The sequence below is a fragment of the Nansenia antarctica genome, assembly GCF_963989245.1.
Source record: "Nansenia antarctica genome assembly, chromosome: 3".
Lineage (NCBI taxonomy): Eukaryota > Metazoa > Chordata > Actinopteri > Argentiniformes > Microstomatidae > Nansenia > Nansenia antarctica.
The window spans coordinates 1434560-1453919 of NC_137688.1; the positions used below are offsets into that span (position 1 = coordinate 1434560).

The 19360-nt window shown below is 44.5% G+C and overlaps 1 protein-coding gene across 1 annotated transcript in view; it reads right to left on the reverse strand.

The window, feature by feature from the left end:
* Nucleotides 1-2268: 2268 nt before the first annotated feature.
* LOC308153194 (lactase/phlorizin hydrolase-like) overlaps nucleotides 2269-19360 on the reverse strand; it is a gene marked incomplete at both ends in the record, with an annotated part of 41785 nt that continues 24693 nt past the window's right edge. Inside the window, 8 exons of the mRNA XM_080526280.1 lie at nucleotides 2269-2510; nucleotides 11271-11507; nucleotides 12412-12635; nucleotides 13299-13430; nucleotides 13807-13913; nucleotides 15182-15384; nucleotides 15881-16079; nucleotides 18968-19258. Coding sequence (XP_080382406.1) covers nucleotides 2269-2510; nucleotides 11271-11507; nucleotides 12412-12635; nucleotides 13299-13430; nucleotides 13807-13913; nucleotides 15182-15384; nucleotides 15881-16079; nucleotides 18968-19258 — 1635 coding nt within the window. The remainder of the gene's footprint in view (nucleotides 2511-11270; nucleotides 11508-12411; nucleotides 12636-13298; nucleotides 13431-13806; nucleotides 13914-15181; nucleotides 15385-15880; nucleotides 16080-18967; nucleotides 19259-19360) is intronic.

Below are 19360 nucleotides of genomic sequence, written 5' to 3' on the forward strand. Positions count from 1 at the left end.
CCACCTTCCTCCTCCTCCTCCACCACCTCTACCTGGTCACTCTCCCACCTTCCTCCTCCTCCACCACCTCTACCTGGCCACTCTCCCACCTTCCTCCTCCTCCACCACCTCTACCTGGTCACTCTCCCACCTTCCTCCTCCTCCTCCACCACCTCTACCTGGTCACTCTCCCACCTTCCTCCTCCTCCACCACCTCTACCTGGCCACTCTCCCACCTTCCTCCTCCACCACCACCTCTACCTGGCCACTCTCCCACCTTCCTCCTCCTCCTCCACCACCTCTACCTGGCCACTCTCCCACCTTCCTCCTCCACCACCACCTCTACCTGGTCCCTCTCCCACCTTCCTCCTCCTCCACCACCTCTACCTGGCCACTCTCCCACCTTCCTCCTCCTCCACCACCTCTACCTGGTCACTCTCCCACCTTCCTCCTCCTCCTCCACCACCTCTACCTGGCCACTCTCCCACCTTCCTCCTCCTCCTCCACCACCTCTACCTGGTCACTCTCCCACCTTCCTCCTCCTCCACCACCTCTACCTGGCCACTCTCCCACCTTCCTCCTCCTCCACCACCACCTCTACCTGGTCACTCTCCCACCTTCCTCCTCCACCACCACCTCTACCTGGTCACTCTCCCACCTTCCTCCTCCTCCACCACCTCTACCTGGCCACTCTCCCACCTTCCTCCTCCTCCACCACCACCTCTACCTGGTCACTCTCCCACCTTCCTCCTCCTCCTCCACCACCTCTACCTGGTCACTCTCCCACCTTCCTCCTCCTCCTCCACCACCTCTACCTGGCCACTCTCCCACCTTCCTCCTCCTCCTCCACCACCTCTACCTGGCCACTCTCCCACCTTCCTCCTCCACCACCACCTCTACCTGGTCACTCTCCCACCTTCTTCCTCCTCCTCCACCACCACCTCTACCTGGTCACTCTCCCACCTTCCTCCTCCTCCACCACCTCTACCTGGCCACTCTCCCACCTTCCTCCTCCACCACCGCCTCTACGTGGATGCAGCAGTCATGCTACCCGGTCACTGGCTTTTCACCATCCAGCTTCCCACTGCTGTCAGGACTGCAGAGTCACTCCCTATCTTCCACTGTTGACTGAAGACCTCCATCTCTTCAGGCTACACCTTAACTGTCCCTCCTGAAGACCTCCATCTCTTCAGGCTACACCTTAACTGTCCCTCCTGAGACCTCTACGTCCCCTCCTGAGACCTCTACATGAATGAATGAATGAATGAATGAATGGTCTTTATTGTCATTGCTATAGTACAGGTACCAAACAACGAAATTTAGGAGGGGTGGCTCCCCTGGTGCTAGGAAAGAAAAAAACAAAAAAAAAACACAAGAAGGGCAGGAGCTGGTTTACATAAATAAAGGCTATGTACACTATCCACTATACTATACTGTACAGATAGACGACTAGGGTTGTCATATTGCACATAGTGTTATTGCACATTCATTTGAAGTGTCGCAGTTTGCAGGCTTGAAATATACATATTTGTGCCTCAGCACTACACCTGATTTTTTTCAGTCCAGCAGCTGCCATCAATCCGTCCAGACTGTCCAGGGCCCAGAACATCTGGGCCCTACATCCCCTCTACCCTCCTGTACAGTTTCTCTATTCCTTCTTCTAGCATTATGACTGCCAGTGGCCCCTGGGCCTGAGCACAGATTCCTTTTTCCTGCTATGACTGATGGATACATGATTGACATACTTAGTCAAATGTATTTGTTGTAAGTCACTTTGGATAAAGGCCAGACATGTAAATGTACTGTAAAATGTATTTCAACTGCAGTGTGGCCACCTACTGTTGGTATTAGATGAATGAATGTATTGTAATAAAGGTCAAATTAAGTAAATTGCACCTGAACATTTTCTTAAATTATACTGTATGTACGAATTATAGAGTCAGTGAGGAACAACATTGAATTATGTCGGCAAGTCTGTATCACATAGCAATATTATTAACTGACGCAGTGACCTCATGAAGTGCCAGTGAATGAGACTGGAACATTCCATTGGTCAGACAGGACAGGAGCACGACAGTTATTTACAAAAAAGTGATAGGGAGGCAACACGCAGGACTAAGGACACAAACAGTTTTTCACAACTTGTGTAATTGATTGGCTTTTCAACTGAAGGGTTGGCTTTTCAAACAGTGACTGAGGGGTAATAGGGTACAATTTAACAATGAAACAATGGCCTCCAAAAATCACAGAAAACAAACTGCCAATCCCACAGATGAAGAGAACAGGACCTCAAAGCTGTGTTTTCTCCATCCTCGTGTCTTCCACAGAGGCTGGTTGTTGTCCCTGGTTCTGTTTTGTCTTCCTGAAGCAGTAGGTCATGACGAGGGCCGCGGCGGCGGCGGCCACGAGGAGGAGGGAGAACACGCTGTAGAGAGCCACCTCGGCATCCGCAGACGACAGCTCCGCCCCCAGGAAACCCACAAAGGTGTTGCCTGGTAAGGTGGGTGGTGTGGTGGGTGGTGCACTCGTTCCTGTGGTAAAGGAATGAAGAGCAGACAAGTATGTTTACAAGGAGGTTGTGGCAACAGGTACAAATGCGTATATCAGATTTATCATAGCATGTATGTACTACTCTTTACCTTAATTCTAACCGTAACCCCAACCATAACCCTAACCATTAACCCCAACCATAACCAATTGTAAACCTATACCTAACCATAGTCTTTACCCTAGACTTAACCAAGAGTGGTTTTCAAATCAAATGTGCTACGCGCCTGTGGGGAACATGGCGCGTTCCGACCTGCAGGGGGAGCCACAGCGCCACACTGCCTCAGTAAGACCCTTCCTTCCTTCCCTACCCTGACCCTTCCTTCCTTCCCTACCCTGACCCTTCCTTCCTTCCTTACCCTGACCCTTCCTTCCTTACCCTGACCCATAATTACCAAATCAAATGTGCTACGCGCCAGCGGCGCCACACTGCCTCAGTAATCGGTAGACTGAGAAAGTAGCAACTACAGGATGAATAGTGGACAATATCTTTATATAAGTGTCCGTACCTGTAGCCACTGCGTTATAATGAACGGACAGCTGAAATACTGACTGAACAGACAGCAGGTAGATAAGGGCTGGTCAGGCAACATGACTCACTTTGATTGTGCTTTCTGAAAAAGGTTTGACACTCAAAATAATACCATTGAAGATAATAACCACACAAACCCCCGATCGTTTGAATGACTTCACAAGATCACTCTCTAAAGAGCGACAGGTGTGTGTCGTCTTATGCTTTGTGTCCTCCCTCTGTTTTATGTTTTTCACGATTCTTCTAAATGCTTAATGTTACTGTGAATACTATACTTTCTCACCATGGTTAATGGTTAATGGTTAACACTAGAACAGCCTGTGAGTAAAGAAACATGTTATATCTTTCCACTCGATCAAATTTCAGGACCCTCCTTTCATGACTTATCCTAGATATGTGCGTTCTACCACCCAGTATCCTTACATTTTCAATCAGGATAAGCTAGTATATAAAGCTATTTTGCAGTTTCTCTGTGTAGGAAGCAGGCTAATTTACAAGCGGCCAACTAGTGGTCGTTGTGTGTAAATAGCAGCTTGAGCATTGTAAAGAGGGGGGGCGTTCTAGTGTTAAATATAATATTGCATAAAGAGATATTCTGTAAAAAAGGGCCCAAGTCTCTTGTATCCCAAATGCACAGGCCCCACGTGTGTCTAGACTGACACGCCAGAGCAGTGGTGTAGTCTAGGTGATACGCAGAACTACGCCGTATACCCACTAGGAAAGGCCAAGGATTTCCATATACCCACTTAAAAATGTGTGAGGATACGTAACAGCGTTTTGTGACAGAACTTTCACACTTTCATTCATAAAATTCACCCCGTCTGTGTTACAAAGCACTTGAATTTTGGACCATTGGGACCGACTATAGTGTCATATACCATCAAAGGGGGGAGATGCGACATGAAATGTCAAAATGCAGCACTATCATGCACAGATCAGCCTTATAACATGTAATGTTAGATATACTGTATATAATGTTAGACAGGGAGCGCAGATGTATTTTTATGGCGTTCCGAAATGAACGATATGAGGCTGGGAGGGAAAAATCACAGTATAATACCCACTAGAAAACACTAGACTACACCACTGATACCTACTAGAAAACACTAGACACTACACCACTGATACCTACTAGAAAACACTAGACTACACCTTTGATACACACTAGAAAACACTAGACTACACCACTGATACTCACTAGAAAACACTAGACTACACCACTGATACACACTAGAAAACACTAGACTACACCACTGATACACACTAGAAAACACTAGACTACTGTAGTATATTTCTGTAGTATGTATGATCTATGTATGAATATGTGGTATGTTTTAGACACACACACATGCCAGGGCATGCAGGGACACAGATGACCAGCAGGGACCTTTGGGGGGTGGGCAGGGACACACATGCACGCTGGCCCCTCCCCTCTGGAGGGGAACGGGGAGAGAGACACGACAAGCGCGCTCTTGCAGCCCAGGATCCACGGGGAACAGATGTAATGTATAAACCTGCCTGTAACTAATTAAATTATCTTAAACTAACTGTTCTCTGATTCATAATCAATAAGAATACACGACAGTAAATGGCGAGCAAGCGACGGAGATAAATGTAACTTAATTTACAGTATTTTGCGAACTTCAATCTAACAAAGAAGGTAGATTTTCTGCAGAAATCTCTCTCTAGTCGATTGGTGTGTTTAAAATAAACTGTAAATCTCAGATAAGTTATAGTCAAAAGAATCTGTGTAACGGTAATCTTGTTGGAATAGATGCAAACTTTTCATAAATCTTTGATGGGTGGATTGTGAGAGCCGGACTTTGTAGCCCGTTTTTTGTAAAATATAGTGTTTAATGGTATGTGATTTGTTTGTACGGTATTGGAATATCGTGTGTGTGTTTGTGTAAAATTCGGTGAGGTTGTGTTTATGTGTTGGAGGACTGGGTAGTCTGTTTTATATTGTAGAAGTGAAAAACATATGAGCAGAACTGTAGACGCCATTTCTCTTTGTCTGTGTGAGAGGACGCTATTGTGTGGGCGGCCATTTTTATGAGGGAAACGTGCAGTGTACTTTCAGCGGAGTTTAGACGCCATTTGCATTTAGACGCCATTTGCAGTGGGTCAGAGAGTCTAAAGGACACACACAGAGGCCATCTTTGTGAGGGAAACGTGAACGTAGAATATTTGAATGAGATAAATAGTAGTTGGGCTGGATTGAAAGATAGTCTTGATGTTGCTGTGTCGTGAAAAGTAATCGTTTATGAAAACAAGTTGTGTTGGAGAGATTGTTTTGGAGCAGGCTACAAACACGCGGTGATTTTTCAGGGGAGACGGGTTGTAGCCCCCCTCTTCTTGCCTCTGCAAACAGGCACTCCTTTGGAAAGCATTCCTTTGGAAAGGAACCTGACTGATTAATTACATTCCTTATTTCTTACGGATCATTTCACATAGGTTGTGTAGTAATTTGGAGAGAGAGATATAGTGAATTGATCTCGGGGTGTTTTAAATAGTTTAGAGTTACGGTTAAAACATTCATAGCCTTGGCTAAGAGTTGGCGCATGCGCAATCGATGCGCGTTAGCCGGAGCACAGCTCCATCTGCTGGTCGAAATACGACAATACATTTTAAAACACTAAATCCTCAGGGAGATACAGCTGAGGTCGATGAAACAGTCCGATACATTAATAAATAGATGGTTAAATGATTGTTCTATATTAAATTACTTTAATTAATTTAATAAAATTACTTATCAGTTGAATTAATTATTCAGATCATTCATTTTCTGTTTCCCAAAACAATTGATTGATTCCATAAGTTTTAAATCAATGTATATGATGATATAGTGAATAATTCTAACTAATCATTCATTCCTTTCACTTAACAAGTCGATTTCCTTACAGATTGTAATTGAGAATTTATCATTTTGTTCCTTTCAAATAACAAGTCGATTTCCTTACAGATTGTAATGAATAATTAATCATTTTATTCCTTCCAAATGACAAGTCGATTTCTTTAAGTGTGTAATTAATAATTAATCATTCATTCTTTTCCAAATAACAAGTCGATTTCTCTACAGGTTATAATTAATATTTGTAATTTACATCTTTTATTTTAGTTAGGTCATTTCCACAGTGTTTGATTAAGGAATAGCAGAATAGTACATATTTGATAATTAAGCAGTAAAAGGGTTTTTGTAAATCAGTGAATACTTAGGTGTTGACCAATCTTTGTGATTTAATAATTGTGTTGACCAGAACTGTAATTAGGATTGAATGAGTAATTAAGTGACACATTCATAAACAATTAGGAAACACATTTAAGTATAAAGTACTTACACAGAGATTAGATTTAAGTTAATACTGCACTGACATACACAAGAGGCAAGTCTGTTATTCTGAAGTTGCAGGGTTTTTGTGGGGATGGTCAATACAGTTATATTGGACTAGCATTTGTTTAGCAAACAAGACAAAATAAGGTGGGTTGTAAGAAGCGTACACCTTATCTAATATAGAATATTGTCAGCATATTGAGCCAAGTAGAATGGGGTCGAATTCCACGAAGCTGTTAAAAGATATTAGTGAACATCGTGGAATGTTGGCTACGTTATCCCCTATGGCTGTAGTGGAAAAAATGAATCCTCTTGTTAGGGAAATTAGCAAAATGTCTACGAAATGGAATAGCCGTTGGGCATACATTGAACAGCCGTGGCCGAAAGAGGGCAGCATTAATTTACAATTAATTGCAACATTGGAGATACTTATCAATGGGCACAAAGCACATCAAAGAGGAAAGATTAGATCAGAGAAACGCAAGTTAGAGTTAGCTATTTTAGATCTATTTAAGGTAGAGGGACAGAAAATAGCTCAGTGTCCTGCCCCCAGTCCCCCTCCCTATGCTAAGGCACTGGAGGATCATTCCCAGAAGAAGAAGAAGGAGCCAAGGGGAAAAGGGGACGACAGGAGTGACGAGGAAGATGACAGCGAAGATGGCAGTGCAGACTCAAGTGATGACGACAATGCAGATGGAGGCTACAACGCGCAGGTCAGGAAGAGGATAGCCACAGCCGAAAGGAAAGGTGGGAGAAGACGCCCGGAGAAAGAGGGAGATTGTCACCGAATGTCATCAAATACATTAAAGAACTGTCCAGTGCTGATTCGGGGTAACAAGATGGAATATCATCCGTGGCATCATACAGATTTGTCTGAAGTGATCGAGAAACTCCCAGTTCTTCAAGAGGGAGGACATTCTTGGACGGCGCAAGTCGACGTGATACTGATAGGAACGCAGGTCGCGATGGGAGACCTGAAAAGACTCTTAGCTTTTATTGCAGGATTGGATACAATGCAGGAAATATTGATGAAGGCAGGACTTCATAGATATATCAATACATCAGTTTATGATCCAGAGCTCTTCGCAGCAAACAGAGGCAGGCTGTGGAAAGCAATCAGAGAGACCTACCCTACTCACATTCACCCAGACAATATCATTGTGAAGCCACTGGGGGGGGATGAGAATCCCAGGGGTTATATTGCCCGTATGCACTCTCAATGGAGAAGTGTGACAGGGAAAGACGCTGAAGATAACCCCTTAGAAAAATCCATAATCAGGGAAAAAATACAAGAAGGGCTTCCTACCCCAGTTAAGGATAAGCTAGCAGAAGTGGTGGGGCTACGACACATGAACAAAGCTGTTTATATAGACCACGTAGCTCATCACGTGGAGTTATATCGAAAGAACATTCAGATACAGAAGGCACGAGACGAAGAATCCCTCAGAATATTGACTCATTTGCAATTGACTGAAAGCGAGAGGAACATAGAGGGAGTGCAGGCTTTAGCCCCACAGCAACAGCCACCTGGAGTGCAGACTGCTACTTACCAGTCCTACTCACAGGGGCCACAAGGGGGGTATCCTGCTACTTACCAGTCCTACCCACAGGGGCCACAAGGGGGGTATCCATACCCACAAGGGCCACCAGGGGTGCAAGCGGTTCCATACCAGATGTACACACAGGCTGGCCAAGGACCACCACCAGGGGGATGGACAGCAGCAGGGAAGGAGATGCTAGAACCATGCCAATGTGACCAGAATGGACATCTAGCCTGTGCCTGCTGCAACAGGCCCCAGGGGGGCGCAGGGGGGAGCCAAGGAGGAGGATATTGGCCCCCTCCTACACCTGCTCCAGGAGTGATGAACCCTTACGGAGGCCCAGCAGCTGGCCTATAGGGGTGCCCGGAAGATCCGAGTGGGAGGTGCCAGCTGGTGGTGACACAGAAGCCTGAAGGCGCCACGCACCTCCCTATGTCTAGAGAATATGTGAAGACAATCGGATTTGAGGGAATTAAACAGCTGATTCCTACAACTGAGCTTGTAGACTTAGAGTACAAGGGACAGAGAGCAACTCTGTCAACACTTGTGTCAGAACACACGCCAACAGGGCTGCTAGGGAGAGATGCTCTATGCCAATTGAACTGTACAGTAAAATGCACACCTGACGACTGTCAGGTGACGGTGCCATCCGGTGCTCAGATTCCATCGACAGCCAGAGTGATTAAGCATAGAACAGACCTACAAGCTTTGTCTTTAAAGGGAGCTGATATAGAATATTGGGTTGATGGGTCTTGTTACGGGGTAGGAGAAACGTTGTGCGCTGGGTATTCCTTAGTTAAAGCACAAAATTCAAAGTTTATTGTAGAACAGGCTGAGGCAGTTCCTCAGCCTTGCTCGGCTCAGTTGGCTGAATTGATTGCCCTCACAGAAGCATGCAACTTGGGAACCGGACGGAGAGTGACAGTGTACACCGACTCTGCCTATGCACATAATGTTTGTCATTTTAATGGAGCTGTATGGAGGGGGCGGGGTTTTAAGAGAACTGATGGTACGCCTATACAGCATCACGCACAGATCATGAAGCTGTTACAAGCCATGATGAAGCCAAAGGAATTAGCTATAGTGAAGTGTGCCACACACAGGTCTGACTCATCACATGTCACACAAGGTAACAGGGCTGCAGAGGATGCAGCCAAAGCCATTACAGGAGCAGACAAGGCAGGTAAAGGTCTTCTGGTCACACATGAAAAGCAATTACAGGGCATGGTCACACTTGAGGATTTATTGATGTTACAGAGTAGAGTAACTACGTTAGACAAGAGCGTTTGGCTAGCAAGGGGGGCAAATCAGGATGACACAGGTCTATGGAGGAATCATGAGGGGTTGGTTGTAGCACCCTCAGATTTATTAGGCATGTTAATACAGGAAGCTCATGGATTAGCACATGTGGCTAGGGGGGAGGTAAGACGCAAGATTACCAAGAAATATGGGTTTTGGAGTCCATATTTGATGGAACAGATTGACCATGCTTTAGGTCAATGTGGGGTCTGTTGGAGAAACAACATCAGAGTGGGTACACCAGTGGTGTCTGGGCATATCCCTACCCCAATAGGGCCACGGGTGGTGGACAGGGGGGTGGATGTACAGAGTAGGCAGGATGTTGTGCCAACAGGTGCCGAGGTCCCCAGAGAACCTGAGAAGGAGGAAATACGAGGAGATGCTGTGGTGTTGCCAGAGCCAGTGGCAATGCCAGTGTTACAGCCAGTGACATTACCGGCAGTGCCTGAAACCGAGGGGACAGTGGAAAGCTGTCCAGATGCCAATGAACCAGAAACCAACGAAGCAGAGAGTGCTGACAGTCTGGAGGTCCAGCCTGGGAGTGTCCAAAGCCTGGACACCTGTGCTACTGGGGATGCTGGCGAGTGCCTGCACCATGCTTCAGATGATGCTGAGGGCGACTCCCCAGACCTTGATCAGCGTGGGAGGGGACCAGGCGGCTGCCTTAACCTCAATGACACTGACGGACGACGACCAGTTAGGAAAAGATTAAAGACTATGAATAGGGTAGTGAAGCAGCAGATCAAAGGGAACGACGGGAATGGACAGCAGATGATAGCATGGCTGGAAACGGTCTTAGGGGCATGGGAAACTTATTTTGCCAAGATAGGAGCACCTATTATAGCAGACATGATTTTTGACTTTCTTAGGAGGCAGGGCCTCATTGACTGTTTTTGGAAAATCAGTCACTCAGTCCACGTTAATGAACTTTTCAGAAGACTAGTCCTCACCTGAGGTGAAGATCTATGCATTAATGCATTCCCTTTGTCCTATGCTTACTGTTGGAGAATTATGTGTTATGATAACTGAATGTCATTATTTGTGTATTGTTTGTTTGTTTCTATATCGTGTGATTGAGGTCAGTTGAGAAGTGATGTGGTGGTTATACAAAGCTAGGAGAGAGGTTCTGTTCCTAGCGCAACGAAAATGGAAAGCTCCTGACTATGGAAGTGTTATCAATCTGAGACAGCGGTAAAGGCTGTTCTCCAACTGGGTACAAGTGCTAGTAACCTCTGACCCCGACGCTTCAAGGACAAAGAAAACATCGGTCGTTGGAAGTTTCTGTATTGATTTGTGCATGATAAACTGTGTTTAGTTTAATTGTGATTGTTATTTTCAAAATTCTTTTTATTATTGGTTGTTTTCTATTTTTGTTTATGATATCTTTGGTTCCTAATACTGGTCCTGGGTTGGTCTGTGTTATTGTGCTTCTTGTGTTGTGTGTTGGTGTAGTTTTTCTGTCTGTTGTTGTTTATTTTTTAATTTTTAATTTTATTTTAAAAAAAAAAAAAAAAAAAATTTTGGGATGTTTTGTGGGGTTTTGTGTTTTTGTTTTTGTTTTATGGTAGTTTAGTTTCGGAACACCCTCTGGGTGGTCCGAGGGGGGATGTGTAGTATATTTCTGTAGTATGTATGATCTATGTATGAATATGTGGTATGTTTTAGACACACACACATGCCAGGGCATGCAGGGACACAGATGACCAGCAGGGACCTTTGGGGGGTGGGCAGGGACACACATGCACGCTGGCCCCTCCCCTCTGGAGGGGAACGGGGAGAGAGACACGACAAGCGCGCTCTTGCAGCCCAGGATCCACGGGGAACAGATGTAATGTATAAACCTGCCTGTAACTAATTAAATTATCTTAAACTAACTGTTCTCTGATTCATAATCAATAAGAATACACGACACTACACCACTGATACACACTAGAAAACAACTAGACTACACCACTGATACTCACTAGAAAACACTAGACTACACCACTGATACTCACTAGAAAACAACTAGACTACACCAGTGTAGAGGAGGTGACTCTACCTTCATCCCCGGGGGTCAGACAGTCGTGCGGCCCGTGGGCGGGGTCTGGGAAGCCGTTGCAGCTGATGATGGCGGCGTAGCGGGCCGCCGAGGTCTTGGCGACTCTGGCGAGGCCCGGGTCGGAGCGGTTGACGTAGAACAGGCCGAACCTCTCCGAGAACCCGGTGGCCCACTCCAGGTTGTCCATCAGAGACCACGCGGTGTAGCCTCGGATATCCACCTGGTCCAGCAGGTACGCTGCAACCACAGTTGGTGAGCTTAGAATGATAAGGTTCTATCTCCGTTTAGAATGATAAGGTTCTATCTCCGTCTAGAATGATAAGGTTCTATCTCCGTCATTTTAGAATGATAAGGTTCTATCTCCGTCTAGAATGATAAGGTTCTATCTCCGTTTAGAATGATAAGGTTCTATCTCCGTTTAGAATGATAAGGTTCTATCTCCGTTTAGAATGATACGGTTCTATCTCCGTTTAGGGTAGTTCAGAGATATTGAGCGTCAACGTTTTTACATTCCATTATGTTTTGTGAGATGGAACTCATTTGTATGTATGAGTATGTATTTTATGAATTACTAACTCAAAAATGTCAACATTTAAAAAAAGAACACCACACAGGCATTAATAAACACCTAATGGATCAGATCAATTTTGACAAAAATGGAGATAGAACCTTATCATTTTAACGTCACGAGTTGGAGTCGGAAAGTTTGATTGTGATCACCATCGTTTGTTCAGCAGATCAGAGGTAAATGCAGAAAGAATTCCAAATGTAGCGAAGGTTTTAGGTTGTAATCAAACAGGCCCGAACCCTTAAAATATTTAAATCTAAGCTAAAAACCTTCATGTTTTGCAGCAGTTAAGATTAAACACAAACACTTCTATCAATGTCTTTTTTCCATTAACTATTGCATTATTAAATGTTTTATCTATTTACTTCTTATATTTGCTTTTATTCATTGTCATTTTTATTTTCTTACTATGCTCCTCTTGCTGTAATTTTAAATAATGTATATACAGCACTTTGAATTGCCCCTGTTGTATGAAATGTGCTGTACAAATAAACTTGCCTTGCCTATTTCAGGACAAAAAAAATAAAATAAAAGAGAATACGAATAGCGAATTGAATAGTTAGCGTTTAGTACCTTTGAGGAGCTGGTTGATGTAGGCCTCGTAGAAGTAGGACCTGTGGATGTCGTTCAGGTCTACAGGCCCTCGCTCCGAGATCCCGTTCTCCGTGACGATGATGGGTGGGTCTCCGTATTCTTCCTTAATGAAGTTCAGGATTTTCCGGAATCCAAACGGAGAGACCTTCAGCCAGGAGGAACCGGAGTCCAACCAGATGCGGTCAGCAATCGTTCCTGCGCCCCTAATGAATATGGTAGAGGACAGATGAACTAATTCAATCGTTCCTGCGCCCCAGATGAACTAACTTCTGCCTTCTGTCTTACGCAGCAGACTCTGATCACTAAAGCCTGGTACACACATGAAGGATTTCTAAATCTTAACAGATTTTTTATCTTCATCCTTGGTCGGAAGGGGGGAAATGGGGCCAAAATGGTCCAGATTATCTGTGTACCTGCAGGCTTAATGTGACCTGAGGGTTCAACACTCACCTGTCTGCATCATAGTGGAGGTTTACCTGTCTGTCTGCATCACAGTGGAGGTTTACCTGTCTGTCTGTATCATAGTGGAGGTTTACCTGTCTGTTTGCATCATAGTGGAGGTTTACCTGTCTGTCTGCATCATAGTGGAGGTTTACCTGTCTGTCTGCATCATAGTGGAGGTTTACCTGTCTGTCTGCATCATAGTGGAGGTTTACCTGTCTGTCTGCATCATAGTGGAGGTTTACCTGTCTGTCTGCATCATAGTGGAGGTTTACCTGTCTGTCTGCATCATAGTGGAGGTTTAACTGTCTGTCTGTATCATAGTGGAGGTTTACCTGTCTGTCTGCATCATAGTGGAGGTTTACCTGTCTGTCTGCATCATAGTGGAGGTTTACCTGTCTGTCTGTACCATAGTGGAGGTTTACCTGTCTGCGTCGTAGTGCTGGAGGTTCCCGTACTCCACAGGGAAGGCCAGGATAGTGGTGTAGTGGTTGAACCCAAAGTAATCGTAGGTGCCTCTGATCCTCAGGATCTCTGCCGGGGTGAACTCAGGGAGCCTTTAAAACAAGGTCACATTAGGAGTAGTGGTGGTCTAGTGGATAGTGAGTTGGACTTGTGATCAGAAGGTTGTGAGTTCAAATCCCGCCTGAAACCACACCACCACTACTAGTGTGCCCTTGAGTAAGGCACTCAGCCCTCAGTTACTCCAGTGGGGAATGTCCCTGTAATTCTTAATTGTAAGTCGCTTTGGCTTAAAAGCGTCTGCTAAATGGCAAAATTATATTAATTATAAATTACATTAGACCATCTCACTTCACTCTCTTTTTCTTTCTAAGGTTCTGTTGTGTGGAGCACGGAATATTTCTCTCTGTGCTGTTTTGTTAACATAATTCCCAGGGGAATCTCATTTTTCAATATAATAGTTTATCTTACCGAGATTTCGTGAGGCCAGCAGCCAGGCTTCTCTCCCGGATGATGGTCTTCATCGTGTCACTGTAGTCTCCGTTGAATATAGGGTGGGCGAACCAGCCAATGTAGAACTGCAGCAGGACAGACCAGATTCAATTTGGTTGTTAAGTCTGCTGTGATGTCATAGAAGGTAAGATTCCACAGACCACTGTGATGTCATAGAAGGTAACATTCCACAGACCACTGTGATGTCATAGAAGGTACCATTCCACAGATTTGTTTTCGTTCTATTCGGTTGTTAAGTCGTGACGTGTTTCCGGGTCCAACGTTGGCTGAGGCGCTCTCTTCGAAATGCCGTGGTAATGATAATAATTCATTATATTTGTATAGCGCTTTTCCGAGGCTCAAAGATGCTGACAATATGGGAAAAATGGGAAAGTGCTGTGTCCCTTGTTGTATGAATAGATCCCAGTCTAAAAAACTATTGAACTGTCATTCTACCGCTTTAGTACACTGGTACTCTGGTGCTTTAGTACACTGGTACTCTGGTGCTTTAGTGCACTGGTACTCTGGTGCTTTAGTACACTGGTACTCTGGTGCTTTAGTGCACTGGTACTCTGGTGCTTTAGTGCACTGGTACTCTGGTGCTTTAGTACACTGGTACTCTGGTGCTTTAGTACACTGGTACTCTGGTGCTTTAGTACCCTGGTACTCTGGTGCAGGCGTGACGTCAGACTTAACAACCGAATAGTGATTTCTCGATAAACAGAAAAAGAGATGTTTTTCCACATGAAAACGTTTGAATGTTTTTATGGTAAACTCCTGAATCGATTGATTTTTTTTTTTTTTTTTTAATACCCTCATCATCTAATGTGTACTTGCTATGTCGCTCTGTAACATTGTATTGTTACATGCTAGTTTCTCATGATCATTTCTCGTGTTATTCAGTCTAGTCTATCGGGGCGGCTGTGTCTCAGGAGGTCGAGCCGCCGTCTAATGATTGCAAGGTCGGCAGATCGGCGGTTCGAGCCCCGGCTGGCCACATGTCGAAGTTTCCTTGGGCAAGACACTGAACCCCAAATTGCTCCCAGTGAGCGGGCCGGTGCCTTGCATGGCAGCTTGGCCGCCATTGGTGTGTGAATGTGTGTGTAAATGGGTGAATGAGAGGCCGTTGTAAAGCGCTTTGGATAAAGGCGCTATATAATATATTATATATATATATATATATGTTACGGTACATGTGGGAAAACGGTACCTAACCCTAACCCTAACCCTAGTTTTCCCACATGTACCGTATTCCCACATGTACTGTAACATATATAATAGAAGTCAGTCCGTTTACCGTTTACCATTCTGACAGGTGTACCAGGTGTAGCAGGTGTACCAGGTGTACCCGTACCTGCACCACGCGCCGGGCTGCGTCCACGTCCTCCTGCTTGTGAGGGTTCCGCGGCTCCGCCCAGTCAGAGTTGATGGTGATGGAGATGACGCCTCCCTGCGTGGCGCGGTACGTGTCGTTGTACAGGTGCCAGGCCGCGGCGTGGGCCTTGATCAGGTTGTGGCCCACGATGTAAGGCAGCGTGCCCGGCCGGAAGCTGATACCTGCCCAGAGTTTGGACGGGTGAGGAGTTAGCCACCACCAAAGTATGAAAGATAGATAGAGAGAGAGAGAGATAGATGGATGGATGGATGGATGGAGAGAGAGAGAGAGGTAGGTAGGTAGGTAGGTAGGTAGATAGATAGATAGACTACTGTCTCAATATGACTACCCTGGTTAAATAAAGGAGTAATAATAATTTAAAAAAATCAGTTATAGTGATTGTCGTCTCTAAGATGATTTTAGAAGAAATGCGCATGGCTTTCTGCTGTGTTAGTCAGGCACAGTACCTGGTTTCTGCTGTGTTAGCCAGGTCAGTACCTTTCTGCTGTGTTAGTCAGGTCAGTACCTTTCTGCTGTGTTAGTCAGGCACAGTACCTGGTTTCTGCTGTGTTAGTCAGGTCAGTACCTTTCTGCTGTGTTAGTCAGGTCAGTACCTGGTTTCTGCTGTGTTAGTCAGGCTCAGTACCTGGTTTCTGCTGTGTTAGTCAGGCTCAGTACCTGGGGCGGCGGCTCCGTAGCCGTGGCCCACCATGGCCACGTTGTACGGCTCGTTGATGGTGATCCAGAACTTCACCTTGTGGCCGAGGCGGCTGAAGATGAGGTCAGCGTAGTCCCTGAACCTGTCCACGGTGGCGTCGCTCTCCCAGCCCCCGAGGGCCTGCAGGGCCTGAGGGAGGTCCCAGTGGAACAGAGTGATCTGTAGAGGGGAACAGAGGGCGCTGGCTTAGGGGCCGAGAGGACTAATAGAATAGAACTATATTGTCCAGACGAATTTAGACAAAAATGATCTTTGGCCTCACCTTGGGCATAGAAAAGTAAAACAAAAATAGGGTGATCGTGGTGAACATACATATGTTACATAGATGATAATCTCACAGTGAACCAACTCGTAACATAGACTTACATACATTCATACATACATACACTTACTTGCTTTAGTTGACACTATGGCACATTGTTAAAGAACATCTTTATAGAAAAATCGGACCTTGTTAGTCAAAAACAATTACCAGAGGTGGTAGAGTGTAAAATACATGAATCCTAAAATCCATTCTTTTAGTGCAATAATTACAGCGCCCTGCGTAAGTAATGGGACAGTGAAGCATTTGTTCTTCCTTTGGCTCTACAATAAATCAAACAATTACTATGAGGTTAAAGTAGAGATTCTCAGCGTTTATTTGATGGTATTTGTGTACACCGTTGGTTCACCATTCAGGAATGACAACACTTAACAGGCATAGTCCCCCTGTTTTAGGCTGGGTAGCCAAAAGTATAGAATTGGCTTAACGGGTGTTTCTGGTTCATCCGGTGCGCTCCATCTCTGTGTTTTTCTTTTTCTTTTTTTTAAGCTATATTTTCTGAGTGGGGCAGTCCCACAAATGTTTTTCTTTTCATTGATAGGGACAGTAGTGTCTCAAATGTTCAGACTTTTATTCTTTTATTAACTATAACCAGGGCTCTCAAGTCTCACGCATTGGGCGTGAGACACAAGCATTTCAACCCGTTCACACGCTCACACGCCACACCTTGTCTCACGCCCAATGCGTGAGACTTGAGAGCCCTGTATAACAACTAGGTAGTAGTGAGGATTACTCAATCAAACCGAATCAACAACGTTGAAATGTATTTACATTTTTCTAAATAAACGTCCGAACATTTGGTCGGTTGGCGACTTGTTCCCCTTTTCACCAGATGCCCTCATGTGACACAATGTGATCATTTGGTCTGCATGTCTGCAACCAATGAAAATGTTCAGACTTTTCTTTTGAAACACGGAACTACGTTTCAACGTTGTTGAGAACCACGACACAAACTCGCTAGTCAAGTCAAAATACTGCAACAACGCAATGGATTGGCTGAGTGATCCCCACTGCTACCTAATTAACTACAACACTACTTTACATTGTTACCTAGTTAACTACAACACTACTTTACATTGTTACCTAGTTAACTACAACACTACTTTAGATTGTTACCTAGTTAACTAGAACACTACTTTACATTGTTACCTAGTTAACTAGAACACTACTTTACATTGTTACCTAGTTAACTACAACACTACTTTACATTGTTACCTAGTTAACTAGAACACTACTTTACATTGTTACCTAGTTAACTACAACACTACTTTACATTGTTACCTAGTTAACTAGAACACTACTTTATATTGTTACCTAGTTAACTACAACACTACTTTACATTGTTACCTAGTTAACTAGAACACTACTTTACATTGTTACCTAGTTAACTACAACACTACTTTACATTGTTAGCTAGTTAACTAGAACACTACTTTACATTGTTACCTAGTTAACTAGAACACTACTTTACATTGTCACCTAGTTAACTAGAACACTACTTTACATTGTTACCTAGTTAACTACAACACTACTTTACATTGTTACCTAGTTAACTACAACACTACTTTACATTGTTAGCTAGTTAACTAGAACACTACTTTACATTGTTACCTAGTTAACTAGAACACTACTTTACATTGTCACCTAGTTAACTAGAACACTACTTTACATTGTTACCTAGTTAACTACAACACTACTTTACATTGTTACCTAGTTAACTACAACACTACTTTACATTGTTACCTAGTTAACTACAACACTACTTTAGATTGTTACCTAGTTAACTAGAACACTACTTTACATTGTTACCTAGTTAACTAGAACACTACTTTACATTGTTACCTAGTTAACTAGAACACTACTTTACATTGTTACCTAGTTAACTACAACACTACTTTACATTGTTAGCTAGTTAACTAGAACACTACTTTACATTGTTACCTAGTTAACTAGAACACTACTTTACATTGTCACCTAGTTAACTAGAACACTACTTTACATTGTTACCTAGTTAACTACAACACTACTTTACATTGTTACCTAGTTAACTACAACACTACTTTACATTGTTACCTAGTTAACTAGAACACTACTTTACATTGTTACCTAGTTAACTACAACACTACTTTACATTGTTACCTAGTTAACTACAACACTACTTTACATTGTTAGCAGGCTCACAGAACAAGCTGTGTTAGTTGACTAGCGATGTGTCATTGATTTACAACAACGTGGAAATGTGTTCACATTTTTTGAAAGAAAAGTCCGATCATTACATCAGATCCCAACATCACGTGTCACATATACAGCTAAACAGTGGCGGACTCAGGCTGTTTGAAGAGCAGGGGGGGCGAAAAAAAAAAAAAGGCACATACTGCACAACATGGGACCCCATCAGTGCACATGGTCAAGTTTAGACCATTGTAAGGACAGCCAATAGGGCGCATCCTCTAATTTTGCCACTCAAAAGGGCACTTTAGTGCAACGTTTTTCAACTGTGGGGGGGCACACAGTCAAGTTTAGACCATTGGAGGGGCACCAATAGGGCACGTCCTCTCATTTTCGCCACTCAAAAGGGCACTTTAGCCACTCAAAAGGGCATTTTTGCCACTCAAAATGGCACTTAAGAGAGACTTTTTTCAACCATGGGGGCACCAGGCACCCCCCCTGAGTTCGCCAGTGCAGCTAAAACAGCACAGGCCGTCGGCGCTGCTGCCAAACTCACGTGAGGCTGGATGTGGGCGGCGAGCAACGCGTCCACCAGTCTGTCGTAGTAGCCGAGGCCGGCCTCGTTGACGTGTCCGGTGGTGCCGTCGGGCAGTACCCTGGGCCAGGAGACGGAGAAGCGGTAGTGGGTGACCTTTAACCTCCTCAGTATCGCCACGTCCTCCTGGATCCTGTTGTAACTGTCACAGGCGACGTCTCCGGTGTCGTCGTCGAACACTCTGAGAGGCGTGTGGGCGAACTTGTCCCAGATACTGAGGCCCTTCCCGTCCGCTCTCCATCCACCCTCGATCTGGAGAACCAGAAATGACAAGTCAACACTCGAACAGCTGTGCCTCTTTACCTACTAAAAGAGCCGAGAGTCAAATGACCCCCCTCTTTACAACGCTCAAGC